Genomic DNA, 26,673 nt, shown 5'->3' on the forward strand with positions numbered 1-26,673 from the left:
ATATAATGTTTGTCCTTCTCCGATTGACTCATTTCACTCAGCATAATACCCTCCAGTTCCATCCAGGTCGAAGCAAATGGTGGGTATTTGTTGTTTCTAATGGCTGAGTAATATTCCATTGTATACATAAACCACATCTTCTTTATCCATTCATCTTTCAATGGACACTGAGGCTCCTTCCACAGTTTGGCTATTGTGGACATTGCTGCTATAAACATTGGGGTGCAGGTGTCCCGGAGTGCTACATTTTAAACCTCATCTCTAATTGTGGATGAAAACATTGGGTTTCATGATAGCATTTCAGATACTAGTGACTATGATGTTTAAGAACTTTCCTGGGTTCTCTGAAGCCACACTATTACAGAGGAGGACTTGCTTTAAAGTAACTATTTCATATTATTTGTTTTGAGGCCTACTTTAGGTATATTTGGAGGAGTTAAAACACACTTCTGGAGTTGGGCCAAAGGCCACAGAAATCAATTAAAGAGCTAAGAAGTAAAATGCAGGTTTTGGATAAGTTGAGTGGTCAGCCAGGAAAACCAGCCCTACCTGGGGCCAATGGAATCCCCTTTGGCTATCCTTTTGTGCACAAAAAGAAGCCAGCTGACCCTGTGGAGTAGAAGTGATGGACATGATTTCATCTAGGCCAGCAGCATCCCAAGAGCAGGAAATCAGTGACAAGTCTTTGTTGCTCACGCAGCACAATGATGTGCTGACTGGCTTGTGCATCCACCTGGGTCCAGCCCTGAATATCTACAAGCACTACATCAAGGTGCCACAGCAAGGCCACTATGAGGATGATGACCTCGGTGGTTTTCTAGGCTGAGCGTCCAGACTCCTCTCTGCCCCAACCCATTTCAGCCCCCATCTCACCCAAGACCCCCAGAGTCCAGGAGTTGGATGGGGACACTCTCAGCCCTCATGACAGATTCCAGTGAGGGGCATTCCTCCCTACCCGTCTTCCCTGTGTTTCCCTAGCATACACACATTTAGCCTCTAGCACATCCTGTACTCCAGAGTATGGAGTGTGAGGTGGGACAGGGCTCTGGCTCATTTCACTCCAGGAAGCCAAACCTCCCCAATCTAGGACATTTTGGGGGAAAAAATGGGGGCTTCCCATCTTCCCTAGATCCTTTTTTCAGTTCAGCCTGGTGTTTCTTATATAAATGTTCTGTTTATTTTGGTGGGTGGCCTTTCCTCTCTCCCCCATCACCCATGCCCCAACCAGTTTTGCCCCTGGCCTCTAGCCCCTGGGAGCAGCTGGAATGGGTCCCTGTGTCTTCCCTAACTCTCTCCTTTCTTGCTGTTGGTTGTCACTCTAGCTGGCTGTATTGCTTTTTATTTTTTTTTTAAGTTTATTTATTTTTTTAAAGATTTTATTTATTTATTCACGAGAGACACACAGAGAGGCAGAGACACAGGCAGAGGGAGAAGCAGGCTCCATGCAGGGAGCCCGACGTGGGACTCGATCCCGGGTCTCCAGGATCTCGCCCTGGACTGAAGGCGGCGCTAAACCGCTGAGCCACCCGGGCTGCCCCTGTATTGCTTTTTAATATTGCACCAAAAGTTTTTTTAAATGAAGTTAAAAAAAAAAGAAGTTGAGTGGTCAGAAAGCAACTATATTGATGGTGCTGTGCTCACTTCCCATTTGTGTGACCTGAAGCAAGTTTACTTAATGGCTCCAAATCTGTTTCCTTGAATAAATGAGATTGTTAACATAAACTCCACCACAAGGTAGGTTTAAAAATACTAAATACAATTATACAAAAGCATATGTCACAAAGAAATGCTTCCTTAGCATTGAGGCAGTAGAGTCAGAGACCAAGTTCCAAATCCTATCCATTAGCTACTAGTTTTATGACCTTAAACAATGATTTCTTAGCCACAGTTTCCTATTTGTAAAGTGAAAATATGGTATTATTTTTTATTTTTTGCATTTCTGAGCTTTCTTGTGGATTTTAATTTGCATTTAACTATAGAATTGCATATCTTTTCATGTGTATATTGGTCTTTTTACTCGTATTACCAGATAAAAGATGTTAAATTAAACCCAGAGGGTTGGGGGAAGGGCTTATTCAGCCTGGGACTGGCTGAGGTAAACATGGGAACAAGGAGACTCTATCTGAGGGACACCACATGTGCTGGGGCTGGGGTGAAAGGGGAGATGGGCCGTGCAGTTGCCAGACTGTTTATTCACAGAGGTATTGAGCAAGTGAAATATTGAGAATTATGATGGCCAAGTTTCTCACTATCGGAAGAAGGTTTATACGCAGAGGGCTAGAATAATCCCAGTGGAGTTGGATTGGAATTAGGTGACATCAGTATGAACTCATGATCTTTAATGTACATACAGAATGAGGGATGTAGAGACAGAGATGTCCACTGATAGGGCCTAGAAGCAATAATACCCTAATAGGCAAGAATATAAATATGATGCCCAGATCTTAATTTCCAAATGCCATTATGTTCCATGAAAAGGAACCAGAGCTATCTAGACAAATGACTGATTCCAAGACTGGAGTGGAAAGTATAAGATGAAGCTTGAATATCTTGTATCAGAAAATATAGAAGCAATAGAAGAATGATACTAACATGTCAAAAGGACATAGGATCCAGCTTGAAGGAGCTGCCACTGGTCCAACTGGGACAAATTAAACACTAAAATAAATAATAGCAATAATGGATTATAATCCATAGAATAAAATATGAATCCATGTGTAGTCTATACTAATAATATATCCATGATAAACGAGTGAGTTAATAATTAAATAAGTGGGAGAGAAGGGAAAGTTCTAGAGTAGAAAAGCCAATTATAAATATAAAAAGAATGATGGAATTATAAAATCACCATTTGACAGAGTAGTAATAACTGACTCAGATAGAAAGAAATTATCAACAAATGCTGACACTACATGATGCAAGTTTAATGAGGAACAGGATATTTATATAGTCTCAAACTAGCTCTCCACAAAATACTAACTTTGCCATGGAGAAACCTGGTGGACACCATTTAATTAACATCACCTGATTATAATAAAAAAAGACAGAGAAACCAAGGGTTGGCAAGGACATGGAGAAATCAGAACCCTTACGCACTGCTGCTGAGAACATAAAATGGTGTAGCCATTTGGAAAACCGGACAGTCTCTAAATGTTAAATATAGTTATCATATCCTTGCAACTTTTCTCAAGTGTAAAATTATTTCAAAGTGAGAAACAAATTAGGAACAAAAATATAAAATATATCCACAAAGAGATGCGTTCAACCTTTACTCTGCAAGGCTATTGTGAGGACTGTGCCTGGCACCCGGTGTATGCTCACTAGCGGATGCCACCACCAGCTTTCCAGATCTGAGAAATAGAGGCACTTCTCACAAGAAGTCACAAGGGGGCATCTGAAAGCCAAGAAACAAAGTCTAGCTTGCCTGGGCCTTTACAGTAGCAGATATAGGTTGTCCGCCATTCCTTATCCAGAATGCACTCCTCAACCCAAAAGGAAAAAAACACTTTGTCTGCTAACACTAGGGATAGTCTGTTCACAGTAGACAAGGCTTTGCGGCACCTGAGAGCTACCTCTGTCCTTCCATTTGGATCTGGATTTCAGAGTAGCTATCAAGAGTCAATGCATCCATTACAATCAGGATATCAACTCTGGAGACCTTATGAAAAAGGGCTTATGGATGTGATGGCAGTGGAGAAGAATGAGTCCTGGAATCGGAACTCACAGACATACCTGCTGTGTGAACTCAGCCATATCCTCCTTCATCCTGTCTTCTTCATCTGACTTCTTAGAGGCCCCCCCCAGACCTCCTCGGATCCAATATTTCTGAGCTCTGGAATATGTCCCTTTGGGTCTACCTGACCTTATCACAAATCACTCCTAAAACGGAACTGTTCTAGTCCCAGAGGTCTCGTGACCATGTGGGGTAGTGGAAGGAGCACAGTCTTGGAGACAGACTAAGCAAGGTCCAAAACAAAGGTCTGGTACTTAATTTCTCAAGCCTCAGTTTCCTTATCTATAAAACAAAATAATGCCATTTCCTTTTTAAGAGTGTTTGGATTAAATATATAAATATAGTCCCTAAAATAGTGTAGATACCCAGTAATATTCAATGAATACTTTATTTTCACAATTTAGGCATATACAACAGGTAGAAAAAAATGGATTTAAAGTTAAGATAAACTATATTCAAGTTCTTGCTCCCTATGACCCTTAGCAAATCAATTTATTTGAGTCTCACTACCTGCTTGTCATAGTGAAGTTATAAACATTACCTGAGAACATACCTACGAACGCTCAGAACCATACTGTTCCCCCAGCCAGAAACTGGCTTCTTCCCTTAAATAAACCCAGACGTTAGCCTACATTGCTCAGCTCAAGTGTTATATCCTCCAAGAAACCTTTTCTCTAGTAATCTCTAAAATGTAAAATGTAAAACTCTGGGAAGTCTTAAAAAGAATGATGAAGGTCTAAATGTACTAAGAAAGAACTCTAAGATTCTAAGTGAAAATAAAACACAAAATACATACATTATGACTCCATTTTTATATTTAAGGGGAAAAAGAGGTGGTGACCATGTTACAAACCCTTGTTTAAAACTCTTCTGTAGTAGGTTTCTTGCCAACCAAATGCAACTCAAGCTCCTTACCGGGCACTCAAGCCCCTTCACTATTTGGCCAGCCTCTCCAGGCTCATTGTCTATAGACTAGCCTCACTATCCTATGAATGCTGGGTTCCAGCTATGATTAAAGTGCCCTTTGCTATCTCTTCCTCTAGGTCTCAAACTTTAGCAGGCATCAGGATCACCTGGTTGGCTCTGCCCACAGAATTTCTGATTTAGGGCTGAGATGGGGCCTAGGAATTTCTATTTCTAACAAGTTCTCAGGTGATACTGATATGGCTGTTCCAGGGACCACACTCAGCCACTGCCTTTACGAAGCTAGGATTTAACGTTATCACCTGTACAAGGACTGATGAATCATATCAGTTTGCCTAGGACTAAAAGTCCCATGTAGCAGAAAACCCCTCAGTCCTTGGTTTTCCTACCTGTATAAGAATCTTTCCCAGGTTCCTGCTGAAGGGGTATTTGGTGCTAGTAAGTAGTGTTTCTCCATGGCCAGGCCAACAGGAAATACCTGAGAAAGGAGTTCCATCATCTTGAATGACTTTGCTGGAGTAAGAATATTTAACAAAGTTTTTCAAATTCAGACTCCTTACAATACATTCTCTTTATTTCCATCAGAGAACAAGCTTTAGTCCTCTAGTCCTTGTAAACATTTAACATAATGGTATGAGATCAAACTGTAAGGATCCATATCCTTGCCCTGTGTTCTTGGGGTAAGTTTATACAGGGAACACGTTAGCTTCTTACTCAGTTCACAGTAGGTCTTGTCATGGAATGATACTTCCGCATGGGCCAATGCAGCTGCTTTTCTGTGACTTCCAAGGGGTGCCCAAAACAATAAAGGGCCATGATCCTTGAGAAGGACTGATGACTATTTTGCTTTTTGTTGATTAGGGTCAATCTTTTTCATTAACTATGAATCCTTTCCCAAGGGGTCAGAGGTCAGAGAGCTGATAGCGTCGCACGAGACCATCCCGACAGCATGTGTAGATCTGCTTCTCCCATGTGGCTACCTGGAACACAAAAGTTCACAGCTCAAAGGAAGCCTGAGAGTCTTCCATTTCAAAAAGAGGTGTGTTATTTATCCCCATTAGTACAAGTGAGTCTAAGAAGCTCTACTGACTCCAAAGACAAGAGAAGAATTATATCCATGATAGTATTTTAAAAAATAGCTGGCTAGGATCTGGGACTACAGAACAGATATTAGCCAAGCAGAGAGCAAACTCATTAGTGTGGTGCATAGTTGAGAGCAGAGGGTCTGTACCTGGGAAAGGAGATAACCTATAGATGGGCCAGGATATTCCTGAATCTTGTATAATTATATTCAAAGAAGTTCTCAATATGTGCTTGTCTGAGGAGGATTTCAGCAGCTGCTGTGTGGAGGAGCAAGGCACTTGCTGGAGCTATGCAATGGCACCAGGGGCTGAGGTAAGCGTCACTCAGGCTATGCAGCTCCCAGTGGGGAGGCTCCACTGCCACTGCCACCTTGCTTGGTGAGTGCATGGTGCCAGTAGGCTGCCAGCACCATGGACATAGGCCATTGCAGCATCACCTCCTCCAAGACTTCCGGAGTTTCTCAACCTCATCTTTGGGGTCGGGAGGCATTCTGGCATTTAGGCTATGTGGGAGCCCATGTCTTCATCATTTATGGTGACTATGACCACTTCTTTGAAGATGTGTACCTTCTCATTCCTGCAATAATGATCATAGCTGTGGACCCCTGTTCATTTTTTGGCCCATTGTTTACTGTGCCACAATCTGGGAAAGCTGCTGTAGACTTGCCACATTTGTCATCATCCTACTCTTGGTTTTTGTCACAGAAGCTGTTGTAATGGTTTTGGGATACGTCTGCAGAGCAAAGGTGGAAAAGTGAGGTAGATCGCAGCATTTAGAAAGTGTGTAAGACCTATAGTGGAACCAACCCTACAACAGAACCAACTAGTCAGACTGGAAAAACAGGGACTGGTTCAAAGAAACCAAAAACCACAGTGTCCCTCTCAGCTACAGCAGAGAAACAGCCAGCAGCTATAATGGTAGGTTGGCCCACTCCTCTGACCTTCATACTGAGAGATGTGATGTTCTAGGTGTGAAAAAGCTATAAAAAATCATGGTGCACGTTATCTGGGCAGTACTGGCATCTGCAGCTCTTTAGCTGCTAGACATGCTGTGTGCATGCTTCATATTATGCAGGAGTAGAGATCCTGCTTATGAGCTCCTCACCACTGCTGGAACCTCTGCACCACAGAAAATGCAAGTATGAATTTTTAGTCTTGTTCTGATTTGGAAGGTGAATCAAGCAGGTCCTCTTTGGTAGTTAAAAAGATTTAGCTAAAACCACATGTTACACAGGTATTGGACAGAGCAGCTTAACTCTTCAGGTGCCCACCTATGGCTTTCTTTTCCTGTCTTGACTCGCCATGTCCTTAAGTTTTTAAGTATGACAGTGAATATTCTCATTTCAGAACCATTTGTGAGTTGCATAGTGTGGGAGAATGAGAGGAGGATCTGGGCCCCCCTTCTTTTTACCTCCATGTAGTAATAGGACTGCTGCTAAAGTATCACTGGGTCTTTCCGTCTTTTTCACAAAGGAGAACTTTTGGCCAAGGGATTTGGGGACAGAGGAAGGAAGTCAGCTAAGATTAAAGTTAATACCAGATGGTGCCCTTTATCAGTGTCCGTTTAAAAAACATATATTGTAGTTCACTAAAATAGCATAGTATAAAATGACCAAAATAGATTTTAGAATCATACAGTATATTTTGGTTCATCTTCAAAATCAGACTGATCTGGGGTGCCTGGGTGGCTAAGTCACTGGTTAAGTGTCTCCCTTCAGCTCAGGTCATAATCTCAGGGTCCTGGGATTGAGCCCCACGTCGTTGGAGCTCCCTGCTCAGTGGGGAGCCTGGTTCTATCTCTCCCTCTGCTTCTGTCTCTCCCTCTGCTCCTCCCCCTGTTGTGCTCTCTCACACTCTCTCAAAAAAACAAACAAAAAAAACAAATCAGACTGATCTTTGAAACTAGAGGTTTTTAATCAAAACTGACTTTATAGGAGCATAATATGTGCAATACTGTTTTTAAAAAAATTTGTGGGGTATCCCTGGGTGGCTCAGTAGTTTAGCGTTTGCCTTTGGCCCAGGGCGTGATCCTGGAGTCCCAAGATGGGAGTCCCACAGCAGGCTCCCTGCATGGAGCCTGCTTCTCTTTCTGCCTGTATCTCTGCTTCTCTCTCTCTCTCTCTCTTTCATGAACAAATAAATAAAAAATCTTTAAAAAAATATATAATTTGTGTATATTGTTGTATGATTGAGCCCACTCATCATAAATCTAAACTCATTAGGATTAATGTACCCATGCAGACTAGCAAAATAATATGTAGGTGAGATCTCAGTTGTTAATAAAGTCTGTATCATCCCTCAAAAAAAAAAAAAAAAGGAAAAGACTCTAAGATTAAGAATCACTAATTTAGTGGAAATAGCATGAATTCTAGAGGTAGATTAATCTCAGGTTTGCAAATGTGTAGCTACATGACCTAGGGCAACTTTCTCAACCACTTTGGATCCCAGTTTCCTCACCTATAAAATGAAAATGGTATGCTAATTCCCAACACAGAACTATGCAGAAATTTTAAAAAACGAAGTAGATCTATATATGCATTTATCTGAAAAGAGCCCTAGATGTTAATTTAAAAAAGTCATAGAACAATACATATAGAATGATCTCAGTTATGAACAGAATAAAGATAAAACTGTATTATTTACATAAATACATAAACATAATGATGTAAGTGCAAATTCTCCAAAAACAGCCTCGAAAGATACTGCTGAACTGTTAATGCTAGACACTTCTGCAAAGAAGAGCAGAACTAAAAAAGTCTTAAAGGGGTCTTCAAAGTCTGTAAAATTTTCTACTGGTTGAATTTTTTAGGTATATATTAACTGTATAACGTTTTAAAAATTATAAAAACAATAGAAATAATAATACCTATAACTTAAGAATAGTTAACAACAATGAAACAAGATGATACATGTAAAACATCCAGCACAATGTCTGGTCAATAAATATTATTTCCCCTTTTGTTTTTCTTTTCACTCTAATCAAATAATATAATCAGTCTTGAACTTTAAATAATAATAATGATGATGATGATAGTTAATATTTAAAGACGATTTAAAATTTACAACTATTTTCATATACATTATCTCATTAACACTTTCAATATACAGAATTGACAGACCAGGGAGATGAACTGATTTTTCAAGTTTCTAGAGCTAAGAAGTGGTGAAATCACTTCTGATTCAAAATTCTCACTTCCTTTTATCTCATCCATAAATATTTTATCATCCTGAATGCCCACAAAGTAGCTGGATTCAGTTCTCTCAAAAGCCCTTGATCCCAGGTGAGAATCACCCAGGCTCCTCACAGGCCTGTACCTTGTACACAGGATCAGAGTCAGCCCCAGTGAGCTCAATGAGATAGTCTAGGTCTTGCTGGACAATGAAGCAGCTTCCATCACCTAAAAGGCAAAAAGTAACATTTAGATAACTGAAGAGAAAGCTGCATGTAAAGGAGGTTTTAAAAAAATCAATATTTTAGTTTATTTCTGTACATCACTAGCCTAAAGAAGATCATCCCAAGACCCAGAATGGCAAACAAGTCTCATTATGTGGGTCAAATATGAGGACTTACACTGCCTGCCTAGAATGCTGGGCGAGGGGATGCCTGGGTATCTCAGCACCTGAGCATCTGCCTTTGGCTCAGGGCGTGATCCCGGACCCAGGGATGGAGTCCCATATTGGGATCCCTGAAAGAAGCCTGCTTCCTCCCTCTTTCTATGTCTCTGCTTTTCTCTCTGTGTCCCTCATGAATAAATAAGTAAAATCTTTATTTTATTTTATTTTTAAAGATTTATTTATTTATTCAGAGAGAGAGAGAAAAAGGCAGAGACACAGGCAGAGGGAGAAGCAGGCTCCATGCAGGAAGCCCGATGTGGGACTCGATCCTGGGTCTCCAGGATCACACCCTAGGCTGCAGGAGGCGCCAAACCACTGCGCCACCGGGGCTGCCCAGTAAAATCTTTAAAAACAATCAAACAAACAAACAAACAAACAAAACAACTAGAATGCTGGGCTAGAGGATTTGAAGGACAAGTTCAAGCTCAGTGGGAAGAAGGGCTCTTTGATTAGCAATACCTGCCAAGGGCACAGAGCAAGCAACGACAGGTTTATATATCTGACTGCAAATTGACTGTGGACAATGATTTTTAACCGAGAAGTATCTGTGTAAATGTTTCAATGTGCTCCCAAATTATTCTTCAATCTATAAATTTGACCAGGTACAGTAGGCAAAGGAGCAAAGCTGTTATACCAAGAAAATAAAAGTATCTCTAATCTCTAAATTTTGTTTCCTCAAAAGAACATGGACAACTGAGACTTGGGGTGATCTATAAACTGCTGAATTAGGTAATTTTTTGTTATTGTTTTACTTAATATAAAAATAGTATATGCTAATTGAAGAAAGCTTTAAAAACAAAGAAACAGAAGTAAAAAAAAATTAATTACTCAACCTACCACTCAAAGATAACTACTGTTAACATTTTTATGTATTTTTCCAATCTTCTTTGTGCAAATTTTTATTTTACATGGTTGAGAGCACACTGCATAAAAGAGTATCTTTATGGGACGCCTGGGTGGCTCAGCAGTTGAGCATCTGCCTTTGGCTCAGGGCATAGTCCCGGGATCTAGGATCGAGTCCCATGTCGGGCTCCTTGCATGGAGCCTGCTTCTCCCTCTGCCTGTGTCTCTGCCTCTCTCTCTCTCTCTCTGTGTCTCTCATGAATAAATAAATAAAATCTTAGAAAAAAAAAAGAGTATCTTTATGCATAAACATTTTCTGTATCAATATTGTGGCTTTGTAAAGAATCCAGGAAAAACTTTTAATTAATCTTTTCAAGTTTTTTAAAATTTGAAACTGCTGTCCAAAACAACTGTTTTTTTTTTTTTTTTTTTTAAGATTTTATTTATTTATTCATGAGAGACACAGGGAGAGAGGCAGAGACATAGGCAGAGGGAGAAGCAGGCTCCTCACAGGGAGCCCAATGCAGGACTCGATCCCAGGACTCCAGGATCACACCCTGAGCCAAAGGCAGATAGGTGCTCAACCGCTGAACCACCCAGGTGCCCCAGATTTATTAATTTATTCATGAGACACAGAGAGAGAGAGAGAGAGAGGCAGAGACACAGACAGAGGGAGAAGACCTGAGCCGAAGGCAGGTGCCCAACCGCTGAGCCACCCAGGCGTCCCTTTATTTAAAATTAAAACGTTATTTTATTAAGTAATCTCTACACCCAACATGGGGGTCAAACTCACAGCCCAAGATCAAGAGTTGCACACTCTACCAACAGAGCCAGCTACGCACCCCAAAAATCTTTTCATTAAAGAATTATTACTTTTTAGATATATTTATATAAATATTGACAAGTAAAATAATACAATGTCTGTGATATGTTTCAAAATATTACAATGGTGGGGATTGTAAGGGAATGTGTAAAACAAATTAGCCACAAATTGGTAACAGTTAAAGCTAGATAATAAGTATATCAGGTTCATTATGTTATTCTCTCCACCTTTTTATCAATCTTTGACAATCTCCATAATAAAAAGTTTTAAAATTGTTTAATCTGGCAATTTCAATCTCCTCTCTAGTCAATCAAAGAGTTCCAAAGGACCTCAAAGGTGATCTATATTCAACTTCTAAACTAGTACGGAATTCCCTTCGTAACACCTTGCAGAGTAGCCAACCAGCCTAATGCTTGTCCATCCCCAGAGGTAGTGGTACTCTTCACAATGTCAGCTTCTCTCTTACAAAACAGAACATTTTCCTCATATTCAACTGAAATATGGCACCTGGTAACTTTGTTTTATTGCTCTTAGTTTCATCCTCTGAAAACAGAGTTATGACAAATAAAGCACAGTCCCTACTCTCAAGGATCCTGGACTAGAGGGAGACATAGACAATCACAGTGTAGGTGATAAACACTATCTTTTTTTTTTTTAAGATTTTATTTATTAATGAGAGATCCAGAGAGAGAGAGAGGCAGAGACACAGGCAGAGGGAGAAGCAGGCTTCATGCAAGGAGCCCAACGCGGGACTCAATCCCGGGGCTCCAGGATCACGCCCTGGGCCAAAGGCAGGTGCTAAACCACTGAGCCACCCAGGGATCCCCGGTGATAAACACTATTGATAAATACAATATGCCAAAGAATTGTGGAGGACCATGCCTGTAGCCCCATCATAGATCATGTATTTAAACCTCTGTTTACTTATTTTTTATATAAATATAGAGAGGGTTATGAGTGGGGAAGTGGGGGTAGGATAGAGGGGGACAGAGGAAGAGGGACAGAGAATCATTAATTTTTTTTAAGGGAGGGGCAGACAGGGGGAGAAAGAATCCAAGCAGGCTCCAAGTTTGGATCCAACATGAGGCTCCTTCTCGTAACTTCAAGATCGTGACCCTGAGCCAAAATCAAGAGTCAGACATTCAACCACCTGAGCCACCCAGGCATCCCATGAGATAGAATCTTAAGCAGGCTCTACACAGCATGGAGCCTGATCCAGGGCTCAATCTCACAACCCTGAGATCACAACCTGAGTGGAAATTAAGAGTTAGATGCTTAATGGACTAAGCCACCCAGGCACCCCTAAATCTAAGTTTAAATGAACTACAAGGGGCAGCCTGGGTGGTTCAGCGGTTTAGCGCCGCCTTTAGCCTAGGGCATGACTCTGGAGACCCGGGATCGAGTTCTGCATCGGGCTTCCTGCTAGGAGCCTACTTCTCCCTCTGCCTATGTCTCTGCCTCTTTCCCTTTGTGTCTCTCATGAATAAATAAATAAAATCTTAAAAAAAAAAAAATGAACTACAGGAAGCCATCTCTCTCAAGTGGCCCCTGGGCCCACCTTGGCTAGCAACGAATCCATCTCTGAAACTCAGCAGGGACAGAACTGGTGCTCCTGATCTGTGGATGACTTGTACTGGAGTCCTAGAATCAAAGAAAAAGGGGAAATTTCCCTTTTTTACTTCAAAAGCAAAATGTTAAGAGTATATTCAATATATAGTACTAGCCATACAAAAGCAAACAGGACAACTGTGGATAGAGATTAAACATTCATAAAGTTTCTTTCCTGGCAAGATCCTTAAACAGTAGATCAAGGTGATCCACTCAAAATCACCTTGGAGTGAATTTAAACATGTCTCTAACTAAACAGGTCATTGAGTTGAATGAACTAAGTCACCACCAATAACTCCAGTTTTTAGGAGAGGCCTGACAAGAGTTTAAGATAACAATGTTAACAATATGTTAGTTGTTTTGCTCGTAGACAAAATTAAGACAGTTGTGAGAATAAAATTAAAAAAAAAAAAAAAAGACAGTTGTGAGATATTAAAAGTGTCAGAACTTTTTTTAAGATAAAAAAGAAAGGTGAGAATCAATTTAATATGTATGTAAAGCTGATTTTCTTTTTTCTTTTAAATCTTAAGTAGTCTCTACACCCAATGTGGGGCTTGAACTCACGACCCTGAGATCAAGAGTCTCATGCTCTACCAACTGAGCCAGCCAGGCACCCCTGTAAGGCTGATTTTCTAATAGTGATCCGAGATTCCCTATCTTCACAGAGAAAAAAACAAGTAGAGAAGTAAAGTAATTCAAATTATGGAAGAAAAGATATAAGCTAGTCACCTTTCATTGGAATTTCTTTACTGCTCTTGGAATAAAGACCAAATTCCTTTGGATGGTACACAAGTTCTTTCAAACAAACTCCTGCTTTCCTGTCTGGCATTACTTCTCACTGCTACCCTGTCTGCAGGGTACATATTTGTCATATTAAACATATTAAACTACTCAACTAAACATATTAAACTACGACTACCTGAAAGTGTCGTACTTCCAAATGTCTTCACGTATCTCTCTCTGTATGCTATTCTACCTATGTCAGACCCCTCTCTTCTTTACTTGGTAACTTCCTACTGGACAAGATCCAATTAAAGCTTCATTTTCCTTGGAGAAGCAGTCCCACCGTCTTTCTCTTTCTCAGTGCTTTTTCAAATTCCTGTGTGGAGCCCACTGATCACACACTGCATCACAAACGTCTTTTACTTGCCTGTCTCTACTGTTAGACTCCAAGTGCCTCAAAGGCAGAGTCTGTATCTTTTATTTCTGTTTTTCAGTGCCCTGCACAATGTCTGGTGACCACAAAGGCCATTCAATAAATGTCAGCTGAACAAAGGACGGAAATGGAAGGAGGAAAGGACAGAAATGGAGAAACCGTTAAATCCTGGGATGCAGAGGCTGTGTGATTCTCTCTGGGTACTTTTAAGACCTGAATAAGGCCTGTTTCAGGTAGGTTATGATCAAAGCCAAACAAAAAAACACAGCTGGCTTACTTGAACTAAAAATGATCAATCTTAGACCAACCCAGATTTAGTAACACTGAGAAAATTACTGAGCTCCTTAAAATTAAAAGTTCTATACAACCATTTTAAGTGAAATGTTAGTTCATTATTTAAGCGTAGATTCCAAAGTCAGCACTACAATAGGACAATCATGAGAGCATGAATCAAATTACCTTTTAATATGATTCCAGGAATAATAAGAGCAATCAGACAACTCACACTGGAAAACCTTTATGAATGGAAAAATATACCTTGATTCAACAGTCACCTAAATGCTACGCTATGCTAAATCTGTTTAAATCTGTTAAAGCTAATAAAAATTTCCACTCTGCAGAAGACCTGCATCATGCAAATGAATGGTGACTCACCTTGGACTCCTCACATCCAGCTGATAAATGTTTCCATCCTGTGTCCCAGCCAATAGCAAGAAGCCAGAGAGAAAAGTGCAGCAGTTGAAGGCATCTGAGCCAACAAAGAGGAACACCTGAAAACAAGCAGAAGCCAAAAGTGCTGCTTAAAGATTAATTTGTTTTCAGGAATAAATAGGCACCAAAAAAAAAAAAAAAAAAAAAAAAGAAAAAAAGAAAAGTTTCCCATTTTTTTAAAATATTTTTTTCCTTTATTTATTTATGATAGTCACAGAGAGAGAGAGAGAGAGAGAGAGAGGCAGAGACACAGGTAGAGGGAGAAGCAGGCTCCATGCACCGGGAGCCCGATGTGGGATTTGATGCCGGGTCTCCAGGATCGCGCCCTGGGCCAAAGGTAGGCACCAAACCACTGCGCCACCCGGGGATCCCCAAAGTTTCCCATTTTTAGAGACATTTTATTTCTTCTCCCTTTAAGCACCGTGAATCTAAACAAAATATTCAGCAATGACTGAGGAGGAACCCCTCCCAGGATTTAGGGAATCTAAGGCTTGCCCAGAACTTCAGCAGTGTAAGTACTACCATACATGGAGGCAGCAGTTTTCAGACTATTAACCTCTCAACACAACGACTCATAGGACTTTCAGTCCACAATATCTTTCTCCTCCCCCCTCTCATTACAACTCTCCATTTGAGAAGCACTTGGGATTCACACATTGAAATTTTGCTTCATTTCACTTCTAACAACCTTTTGAAGGGAGATACTACGTAGGAAAAGAAACAAGCTTAAAGCGGCAATTTAAAGAATTACAATTCTCCCCAAGTGCCTGAAAAAAAAGGAGTTATCAGATTTTTATTTGTTCTCTACTGTTGGCTCAATCTGATCATTTCTCCCTCAAATATTCTAAAAAGGAAAGAAAAGAACCAAACTCAGCCAAATGAACAAAACCTGTGATTTCCCTTTGGAAGGTAAAGCAGTGCAGAGTACAGAGATGAAAGAATCAAAAAGAGTGATGTTCCTGGAACCTCATTTCTGAAAATGGAAACATCACTAGAACAATGAAGTAACTAGGAGAAATGAAAATACAAAACCTGTGGCCAAACCAAACCATTAAAGTTGTCTTGCTGAGGTTGATAGGAGCTGAAAAGAAATTTTAAAACTCAAATCCCAGGGAACTCAGGACTTAATGATGAGCACAGTCTGCCCAGCAAAACTTCAGAGGCTGAAGGAAGAAAATTCAACTAATTCTTCCATAAAAGACATCTGGTCATTAATTGATCAAGACCCCTGAATTCATGAGTCCTTTATTCAGAATTTCTTCACATTACCTTGAATATGGAAGGGAATTTACATAACCTCATCATTTTCTATATAGCACACTAAGGCCCAGAGAGAAAGTGATTTAACGAAGGTCACAAAGCAGTATTTAAACCTCATCACATAACCCTACGAGGTACTACTATGCCCAGTTTAGTGATGAGGAAACTGAGGCTCTGAATGGTTAAGTAACCTCTTAAATGTCACAGCTATCATGGAAGAGCTAGAATATAAATGTTGCCCTTACTCCAAATCCCATGCTCTTAATCATTACATTTTACTGGCCCTTATTCCTACAGCTTTCTCAAAAAGTGAACACAGGGAGCAAGTAGAAACATTTCCAAAACTGCTTTCCAAAAATCAGAGTGACCCAGGATGCCCCAGAGCTCAACAGTCTTGGAGGAACCACTTGCCGGCTGCCTGCTCTGCAGTCCCAAGCACTGAAGTTTCTTATCTTCCCGTGCCAACAGCAGCATTTTTGACTCTGTTCCAATCTCCCGTTCACCTGCATGACAGATAAGCCATGTCAACAGTGGGCTAGGCTGATCAGCTGGCAGTACCAGAAAGCACAGATACTGATGACAGTTTATTGAATTACTGTTAGTGATTAACTTACTAACTTAAAAAAGCATTTATTATATTCTATTTCTTGACTGTTGGTATTATTTATATAACTGTACATGTTTGTCAAAACTCACAGAACTGATATTTTAAAAAGGTGACTTTTGGGGCACCTGGCTGGTTCACTCAGTAGTGCATGCAATTCTTGTTCTCAGGGTTGTAGGTTTAAGCCCCATGTTGGGGGTAAGAGGTTACTTAATAAATAAGTTAAAAGTTTTTTTTTAGATTTTATTTATTAGAGAGAGAAAGAGAGCATGCTCAGGAAGGGGCAGAGGGAGTGGGAGAAAGAATCTGAAGTGGACTCCACACCGAGCACAGAGCTCAACATGGGGCTCAATCCCACAACCACAAGATCATGAGCTGAGCCAAAACCAGGAGTCAGATGGTCAGCCAACCGACCACCCAGACACCCCAAAAAAGCTAATTTTAAAAAAATAAAATAAACTTTTACTACATATAAAGTATATGTCAATAAACCCAACTTAAAAATATTAAGTCCTTTGCAATGTGACATGATACCATGTTAGGAGCAGGGGTACAATGCTGAACAAAACAGTCTCTGCCTTCAAGGCTCTTATGGTCTGGAGTAAACGAAATTTATTCATTCACTAAAGAAATCTTTAATGAAAGTCTACTATGTATTGGACACTATTCTAGGTGCTAAGGAAATAGTAATATACAAAAAAAAAAAAAAGTCCTTACTCTCAAGAACTCTAGTGGAAATAGTTAATAGTGGAATTGATATATAAACAAATAGGATATTTTCAGACAGTGATGAGTTCCACTAAGGAAGGTAATTTTAAAGTTATTTATCTATTTTTATTTAATATTTTATTTATTTATTTAAGAGAAAGAGAGAGCACAAGCATGGACGGGGAGAAGGAAAAGGAGGCTCCCCACCAGTGGGCTCAATCCCAGGACCCAGGATCATGACCTGCACCAAAGGCAGATGCTTAATCAACTCAGCCATCCAGGTACCCTGGTGATTTTAAATTTAAACTTCACCTATCAAAAAACTCCACGGAGGGGAACCTGGGATGTGTAGTCAGTTAAGTATCTGACTCTTGCTTTCAGCTCAGGTAGTGATCTCAGGGTCATGAGATCGAGCCCTGTGTCGGGCTCTGCACTCAGTGAGGAGTCCACTTAAGACTCTCCTTTTGCCCCCTCCTCATCATCCTGGTCTCTCTAAAATGAATAAATAAATCTTTTAAAAAACTCCATGGAGGCCACTTTTCAACTGAGACCTGAATGGTAACCAGAAACCAGTCTTACAAAAAGCTTTGGGAAGTATGGGCACTATGACATGAAGCTGGAAAAGACTGGAGAGGACAGAAAGTGTTAAGGGTTTGTGATAAGCCAAGTGAAGGGGACAGGATTTTAATATATATATAAAAAGAGGTCACTGGAGGACAGTAGGGACAAAGAAGAGCAACATGATTTGATTTTTTTTTTTTTAATGATCACAATGGTTGCTTTGAGAATGGATTATAAGAGACTAGTACAGGCAACAGCTGATGCCAGACCAGACCAGGATACTGACAGGAGGAAAGAAGAGGGTAGGTGGAGAAATCAGAAACACTATAAAGGTAGAGATGACAGATTTTGCTGATGGAGGATGTGAGGAAAGGTGGGGTGGATGGTGTATGATCAGGCTTTGAGCTTGAGCAAATAAGTAGATGGTGGTGCCATTTACTGAGATGGGGGAAACAGATTTGGGGTGGGGAGGGAAATCAAACACTCCATGCAAGACAACATTAGTTTGAGTGTCTATCAGACACCTAAAGAGTCTGAAACTCAGGAGAGAGGTTTTTATATTACAGACATTTTTAACTGAAATTACCAGTTTAAATACAATATTTACAGTCATGGAACTGATGAAATTACCTTGTAGCCAGAACTGAGTGTCCTCCAATAATTAAAGTAAGAATAAAGGAAATTTATAAAAGGAGACCAAGAAGCAGCAGCCAGTGAGATTGGAAGAAAGAAGCCTAGAAAGAAAAGTGTCCCAAGGAGAGGAGTTTACCATGTTATATTCTGTTGGGAATTCAGAGATAAGCACAGAGATGTAACAGTAGATCAGGCAACACAGAGTCACAAGGGACCTTGATGAGAGCTACTGCGGTTAAGCCACAGGAGCTCCAACTACCCTAGAATGGATTGAAGAGTAAGCGGGAAATGAGGAAATAAAGCAAACAAGAATATTTTCATTTAACTTACTTTAAATCAACAAATTTTTAAAAACTTGACCTTGTTTTAAGTAACATTTGTGGGATATCTTACGTTTGAAGTAAAATGTGTATGTATTAAATATATACCTATTAAAAATGTGTACTGCCTGACATGATCTTATCACTAATTGCACATGTATCACATTTTGGGAAAATGACTCTTCCTATTAATTCCAAAGAGAGATGTTCAGGGAACATCTGGTGGTCAGTAATAGTTTTAGTTCTTGGATCACAGGCATCTGCATGGGAAGTTTAAGGTAGGGGGAGAGTACCTACAGTTTTGTCAAAAGTGAAGGGCAAAATTAACCCAAATCAGTTGAAAACATATGTCCACACAAAAGCCTACACACAGATATTTACAGCAGCTTTGTTTATTCATAATCGCCAAAACTTGGAAGCAACTAAGATGTCCTTCCATAGGTGAACAGATAAATAAAATGAGGTTATATCCAGACAATGGAATACTATTCAGTGCAAAAAGTATTAAGGAGGAACCTTAATAAGGAACCTTTACTAAGTGAAAAAAATGAACCTGAAAAGACTACATAGTTTATGATTCCAAATGTGACATTCTGGAAAAGGCAAAATCATAGACACAGTAAAAATATCAGTGGTTTCCAAAAGTTAAAAGGAGAGGAAAAGGGTTATAGGAGAGGAAAGGATGAATTGGTGGAGCACAAAGGATTTTTCAGGCAGGGAATCTTCTGTGTAATGCGATAATAGATTCATGTCATTATACATTTGTCCAAATCCATAGAATGTACAACACCAAGAAATGAACCCTGATGTAAACTATGTGAGTGATAATGATATGTCAACAAAGGTTTATCAATTGTAACAAATATACCACTCTGGTGAGGGATGTTGATAAACTGATAATTGAGGAGGCTGTCTGGGGCAGAGGGTATACAAAAACTGTACTTTCTCTTTTTTCAAAATTTTAGATTACTTATTTGAGAGAGTGAGTGAACGAGCGAGCATGTGCAAGCATGAGCAAGCGGAGAGCAGAGGGAGGAAAGAGAGAACCCTTAAGCAGATTCTACACTGAGCACACAGCCCGACGCAGGGCTGGATCTCATGATCCTGAGATCATGACCTGAGCCAAACCCAAGAGTTGGACACTTAACTGACTGAGCCACCCTGAAAACTGTACTTAAAAAAACAAACAAACAAAAAAAACCCTATCAATTTTATTTATTTTTAAAGATTTTTATTTATTTGAGGGAGAGAGTGCAGTGAGAGAGAGCATGAGCAGGGGGAGGGGTACAGAGAGAGGGGGAAGAGACTCCCTGTTGAGCAGGGATCCCAGGACCCCAGATCATGACCTGAGTTGAAGGCAGATGCTTAACCCAATGAGCCCAGACTAACCCAGATCCCCCTCAAAAACTGTATTTTCTGCTCAATTTTGCTGCGAACCTGCAACTGCTCTAAAAAATAAAGTTTTGCGTTTTTGTTTATTTTTTTAATGTGCGAAGCAAATGTGATGGTAGAATAATAGTCCTATAGAAACAGAAAAGCAACTATTAGTTACAATCACAGGAAGAAAAGAATGCAAGTTGCCTTATTAGGACATTATCATTTTGACTCCCCAAAGCTATCATTCTACTCACCTATTTCCCACTACTACTACTCTTTTTTTTTGGTTTAAGAAATATATTTTTTTAAAGATTTTTTTTTAGGGACTCCTGGGTGGCTCAGTGGTTGAGCGTCTGCCTTTGGCTCAGGGCGTGATCCCAGAGTTCCGGGATCAAGTCCCACATTGGGCTCTCTGCAAGGAGCCTGCTTCTCCCTCTACTTATGTCTCTATCTTCTCTCTGTGTCTCTTATGAATAAGTAAATAAAATCTTAAAAAAAATAAAAATAAATATTTTTTAAAAAGATTTTATTTTATTTTTTTTTTAATTTTTATTTATTTATGATAGTCACACAGAGAGAGAGAGAGAGGCAGAGACACAGGCAGAGGGAGAAGCAGGCTCCATGCCGGGAGCCCGACGTGGGATTCGATCCCAGATCTCCAGGATCAGCCCTGGGCCAAAGGCAGGCGCCAAACCGCTGCGCCACCCAGGGATCCCAAGATTTTATTTTTAAGTAATCGCTACCCCATTCAAGATGGCACTTGAATCCACAACTCCAATATCAAGAGTTGCATATTCCACTGCCTGGGCAGGTGCCCCTAAAGATTTTTTTAAGTAATCTCTACACACAACATAGGACTCAAGCTTATAACTCTGAGATGGAGAGTCACATGCTCTACCAACGGAGCAGTCAAGTGCCCTGCACTATTACTATTCTAAATCCAACCTACACAGCCAAATATACCTTTCTTTCTAGTAAATTTCACCTCCAAACCATTTCAATGTTAACTGCCCCTAGCTCTACTCCCAGCTCCCATTCTCCCATCCTTCCCATTCTTGTCTGTTCAACTCAAATTAATCTTTTAAGGTTCAAGTCAACTTCTTTGTGACAACTTTCTCATCTACACTAACCTAAAATATAAAATACTCTCTTCTTCCAAAAAAACCTATTTTATTTGCATTAAGAATCATTAAGTTGGGGATGCCTGAGTGGCTCAGCAGTTGAGCATCTGCCTTTGGCTCAGGGCGTGATCCTGGAATGCCTGGATTGAGTCCCATATCGGGTTCCCTGCATGGAGCCTGCTTCTCCCTCTACCTATGTCTCTGCCTCTCTCTCTTTCTGTGTCTCTCATGAATAAATAAAATCTTTAAAAAAAAAGAATCATTAAGTTGTTGGGGCACCTGGGTGGGTCAGTCAGTTAAGATCTGCCTTTGGCTCCAGTCATGATCCCGGGGTCCTGGAGAGTCTGCTGTCATGCTCAGGGAAGTTTGCTTTTCTCTCTTCCTGCCCCCTGTTCGTGCTCTCTCTCACGCTCTCAAATAAATAAATAAATAAATAAATAAATAAATAAATAAATAAATAAATAATCTTTTAAAAAATTATGTTAAAGAAAGAATCATTAAGTTCTTTTAGCTAAAATTTTTTTGTTGTTTTATAGGCATCAGTCTTACCTGCTAAACTAGATTGTACTTACTCAAATATAGGTAACAATGACATACACTTTTGTAGATTCCAAAACAACAGAAACATAGTAGGTATGCAATAAATATTAAACTTATGGTGAAAATACAAATACCAGCCAAGACAAAGAAAAGATGAGGAAGAAAAGGAGAAGCTAGGACAAACACTGAAGGTGCCTAAGGAAACAAAATAAACTCAACATAATAATTATCAACTTACTAGGCGTCTGCTCAGGGGAGCCAAGGTTTATGGAGTTGTCAGCAGCACCCACAGCCACTCCATTGATGGAAGAACCACAGTCTGCAATGACACCCAGGCAGGCTGAGCGTCCACAATCCCAAAGTCGTGCTGTCCCATCTCGAGAACCAGACACCACATTCCTCCCTCGATCAACAATGGCTGTATCCAGAATACCTGAGGGGGGAAGGGGGGGAAAGACGCTGTGATGGAGTGGGTCATAAAGGAACTACAAGGGCAGAAAAGATGGATCTGCATAAATGACTTCATTGCTTCACAAACATGTGTTGGATATGTACTACACGCTGGGTAAGTTCAAGTGCTGGAAAAACAGAAATAGAAGAGAGTCCTTGCTCTCCAATGGTTCAAAGACTAGCCCTTAGAGACAGATATGGAAAAAGGTTTGGATTTAATTCTTAGTGGAGTGTCCTAGAATAGTGGTTTTCAAGGGTTTTTTTATTTTGTTTTTTGTTTTTGGTGTTTCTTTTTTTATATTTTATTTATTCATTCATGAGAGACACACAAAGAGGCAGAGACACAGGCAGAGGGAAAAGCAGGCTCCATGGAGGGAGCCCGATGTGGTACTCAATCCTGGGACTCCAAGATCATGCCCCTGAACAGAAGGCAGATGCTCAACTGCTGAGCCACCCAAGTGCCCCAGTTTTCAAGCTTTAATTTTGGCTTTAAAACTTTTTTTTTTTTTTTTTAAGATTTTAGTTATTTATTCATGAGAGACACAGAGAGAGAGAGGCAGAAACACAGGCAGAGGGAGAAGTAGGCTCCATGAAGGGAGCCTGATGTGGGACTCCATCTCAGAACTCCAGGATCACACCTTGAGCCAAAGGCAGATGCTCAACTGCTGAGCCACCCAGGCATCCCTAAACCATGTTTCTTAAATAAAAATTGAGAAATTGAGAAGACATCTTAGTTCAGTTTGAAAATCACTGTCTTATTGCTTCCATTGAGAACTAATAGAAAGGATTAACTTCCCCATCTTAAAAAAATATGTGATTTCTGGTCTGGCCAAGATATAGTAGCCCCATTTCTCCTAGGGTCCTTTCCCTTATAACTGAAAAAACAAAAAAACAAAAAAACAAAACAAACAAACAAAAAAACCACCAAAAACCAAAAACTGGACAAAAGACAGAAAGTATAAGAAGACTGAAAGATGGAAAGGCGGCAAACCACCGAGGGATCTAGGACTTGAAGAGCAGGGTAACGAATTCCCTGGATTTCCTTATTGCTTCCCATATACTCTGGATAGGATACTGCAAAAGTCTGCAACAAAGAATTAAAAAAAAAAAAAAAAAAACAAACAGGGACACGTGGGTGGCTCAGTGGTTGAGTGTCTGCCTTTGGGTCAGGGTGTGATCTTGGGGTCCTGGGATCAAGTTCTGCATCAGGCTTCTGATGGGGAACCTGCTTCTCCCTCTACCTATGTCTCTGCCTCTCTCTCTGTGTCTCTCATGAATAAATAAATCTTTAAAAACAAACAGACAACAACAAAAAAGGTGAAATTAAAAAAAACAAAACAAAACAAAAAACAAAAAACCAACTCCAAGAAATGTCTGTTGCAAAAGACTGGGAAAGTATTGGCCTAACAGAAAATTTTGGAAATTAACTCAAATAGTAAGAGAAAAACTGCTACTTCCCCTTCCCCAAGGTCAGTGAGGTTAAACAGAGAGTGATCTTTTATTCCATCCCCAGTGAAGCAGGAGGTAGCAGTCCAATTCCCTTGACCCTTGACAATAATCAGGCCCAGCAGGGTACTGTCAGCACGGTCCAGTGGTGAGCTGAGACTCTACCCTGACCTGACAACAACAGGTGGAAAGAGGAAAAACAAAGTAGTGGGAAGTAGCATTCCACTTTCCCCCTAACCGCCCTCTCACAATATGGTGGCATCTAGTATGGGTCTCTTCACTCTTAGATGACAAGAAAAAAAGAAAAAGGAACCTTACAGGACCTGGAACCTATGACAAATTACTCTAGAAAGAAGCTATAAAAGTAGCAGGAATGCCCTTGTAAGAGAGGCAGCCATAGCAAAAACCATAAAGACTTTAGATATTAAACCAAATTGACGTAAGTCCTCAACATATAAAACAGGATGAAAAAGCATTTGCCCTCAAGAAAAGATTCAGCTGAATTACATGTAAACATCCTAGCCAATGTCTGGGAATTAAGAATGTTAAATGAAACTATGACAAAAATAAGTATTAGCAAGAAATAGAGCAAAATTCATACATTTGGCAGTTTTCAAAAAGTTTACTATATTAAAATTACCTAGTTTTACTATTAGATTGGCTTAATGTTGCCAGGAAGAAAATATACACATATGAGAGAAGGGGTATGCATGCACGTGGGTGTGCATGTGCATCCGCATGCGCATTTGTGTGTGTATGTGTACACATGCCAAGACTAATGGCTGCAACTCAGATCTTAGAAATAACTGAGCCTTGAAGCACCTACTATTACTTGGAGGCAGCATATCTTATTTAAAAGAAAATACAGAGAGGAGATTGAAAATAATAGCTGAAGTGCTAAAAATGCAACCTGATTTCCTAAAATTATTCCACAAATATAAGCAGCTTTCCTGTTATAGTGAACAAAAAACTCAACCAATCAACTAAAATGGTGTTTCATTTGGCTTCAACATTTTCATAGATTATGAATGGATCTGGTACTTATTAGAAAGAATTATTATTATTCAAAAGATTATATTGTACATATCTCCAAATTCACCAAACTTAATTAAATGACCTGGGCAATTTAAAAACTTCAAACTAAAGTAATACCTTAGAGCTACTTAAAGACTCGTATACAGTAGTCTCCCCTTAACCACAGTGTCATTCTGTGGTTTTAGTTACCCATGGTTAAACCCAGTCTGAAAATATTAAGTGGAAAATTCCAGAAATAAATAATTCATACATTTATTCATTCATTCATTCATTCATTCATTCATTCATTCATTCAAACAGAACTCCTGGGTTCTGGCAGAGGGAGAAGCAGGCTGCATGCAGGGAGCTCGACATGGGACTCAATCCCGGGTCTCCAGGATCACAACTCAGGCTGCAGGCGGCGCTAAGCCGCTGCACCACTGGGGCCGCCCAATTCATACATTTTAAATTGCATGCTGTTTTGAGTAGCATGATGAAATCTTGCACTGTCCCACTACATCATGTCCTGGATATGAATCACATCACTTTACCCAGCATATCCACACAGTGCACACTTGCCCATCACGTATCACAGGTTTGTATATATAGGAAAAGAAAGTATATACACATTTCAGTACTATCTGCAGCTTTAGGAATCCACTGGGGATCCCCCATAGATTAAGGGAGACTACTATATTACAAAGACAAAACTACTTTTAGTTTATCTTGTCACTGGAAAGATTTAAAAACATACACAAATCTTATCTCTGCTTGTTAATTAAAGAATACACTAATCCTTTATTTATATATAAAATATATATCTAAAAGTATAAGGGAAAACCAATTATATATTAACTAGGATCATATCTGTTTCTATTGGAAAAATTCTATTAGAATTAATCTATTAGAAATAACAATTTCTGCTTTTCACATATGACAAGTATGTTAAAACATCACAAATCTCACCTTCTTTGCCAGGGATTTAAAGTTTAGTTTTGTATTTTATATGAACAATAACATTTATTGTGTATTTATTATAATACCAGGGATTATGCTAAATCTTTGATATGCACCATCTCATTTAATATTGCTATCCCCATTTTATATGAGGAAACTAAGGCTCAGAATAGTTAAGCAACTTTTTTTTTTTTTAATTAAGCAATTATCTGTGGTCATACAAATTCTAGGTGGAAGAATTAAGATTTAAATCAAGATTTGGGGCACCCTTGGTGGCTCAGCGGTTTAGCACCTGCCTTCAGCCCAGGGCATGGTCCTGGAGACCCGGGATCGAGTCCCACGTCAGGCTCCCTGCATGGAGCCTGCTTCTCCCTCTGCCTGTGTCTCTGCCTCCCTCTCTTTCTGTGTGTGTCTCTCATGTATAAATAAATAAAATCTTTAAAAAAAAAAATCAAGATTTTTATGTGTCCAAATCACATGCTTAAACACTCTACATACTGTCTCACTATCATCTTTTCATATACTAGAAGCAATAAGCAAGCCAGGGACTTAATCAAACCAACAAAAGTTTATCCTTTTGTTAGCATCCTAATGGTTCTTTGCAATAAGCATCAGGCTATGTTCAGTCCAGTGTTTCTGGTGGTTTCTTCTATGTCTCACTTGCCAAGACTTAACCTAGGCACTAAAAGACCATGTTCACTTTCAATACTATCTTCTGTTTCCCATTTACTCACCACTTGTGAAACCACTAAAGATCACAAATGCAGGTAATAATTCTTTATTCTGTTTTTTATGTGGTTTATGGCCTTTGCTAATAAACATGCTCCAAAATCTTTAAGCTAAAGAGATTATTTACAAAGGAGCTGTACAATGCAACTTGGAATTCATTTGGCTGGAGACAGTGACCCATATGCTGCTAAACAACAGAGATTAATTTTAATTTTCTGTGTTGTAGGAGAATAGGAAACACCAAACCTGGCCCTATTTTACAGAACTACCTGGGAAGGAGCATTCAACACCTGACAGACATTAGCCTAGATCTGACTTCATGTCATTTCTCCTACAGTTTATCACTTTTATTCAACCTAATAAAAAATCCTCCTCTGAAAGAAAAAAGTCAGAGTTGTTATATCTAGAGAAGCTCCCACCCCACCTGCGGACTTTCTCATAAGGCCAAAGAATGAATA

General features: G+C 39.7%; 1 protein-coding gene, 2 long non-coding RNA genes, 1 other non-coding gene and 1 pseudogene across 6 annotated transcripts in view; 3 read left to right on the forward strand and 2 right to left on the reverse strand.

Moving 5' to 3' along the window:
- LOC119864978 overlaps window positions 1-14,728 on the forward strand; it is a 25,711-nt gene extending 10,983 nt beyond the window's left edge. For 2 of the 3 annotated variants that reach the window (XR_005375668.1, XR_005375667.1), the window contains 2 exons: window positions 13,846-14,017; window positions 14,405-14,728. This is a non-coding gene — a long non-coding RNA (uncharacterized LOC119864978). Of the gene's footprint in view, window positions 1-5,105; window positions 5,697-13,845; window positions 14,018-14,404 lie in introns of those variants that run through there. The other variant, XR_005375669.1, reaches the window with a different exon arrangement.
- PAAF1 (proteasomal ATPase associated factor 1) overlaps window positions 4,106-26,673 on the reverse strand; it is a 42,391-nt gene continuing 19,823 nt past the window's right edge. Inside the window, exons 7-12 of the mRNA XM_038568670.1 lie at window positions 21,858-22,052; window positions 16,167-16,258; window positions 14,439-14,554; window positions 12,579-12,661; window positions 9,055-9,137; window positions 4,106-5,637 (exon numbers count right to left, since the gene is read on the reverse strand). Coding sequence (XP_038424598.1) covers window positions 5,560-5,637; window positions 9,055-9,137; window positions 12,579-12,661; window positions 14,439-14,554; window positions 16,167-16,258; window positions 21,858-22,052 — 647 coding nt within the window. The 3' untranslated portion in view covers window positions 4,106-5,559. The remainder of the gene's footprint in view (window positions 5,638-9,054; window positions 9,138-12,578; window positions 12,662-14,438; window positions 14,555-16,166; window positions 16,259-21,857; window positions 22,053-26,673) is intronic.
- On the forward strand, window positions 5,690-7,515 carry LOC111091624 (annotated as a pseudogene).
- TRNAK-CUU lies at window positions 13,168-13,240 on the reverse strand. Its single transcript has one exon. It is a non-coding gene; the product is annotated as a tRNA-Lys (tRNA).
- Window positions 14,772-16,590, forward strand: LOC119864979. The gene is made up of 2 exons (XR_005375670.1): window positions 14,772-14,832; window positions 16,053-16,590. It is a non-coding gene; the product is annotated as an uncharacterized LOC119864979 (long non-coding RNA).

This window comes from Canis lupus, chromosome 21 (assembly GCF_011100685.1).
Source record: "Canis lupus familiaris isolate Mischka breed German Shepherd chromosome 21, alternate assembly UU_Cfam_GSD_1.0, whole genome shotgun sequence".
NCBI classification, from domain to species: domain Eukaryota; kingdom Metazoa; phylum Chordata; class Mammalia; order Carnivora; family Canidae; genus Canis; species Canis lupus.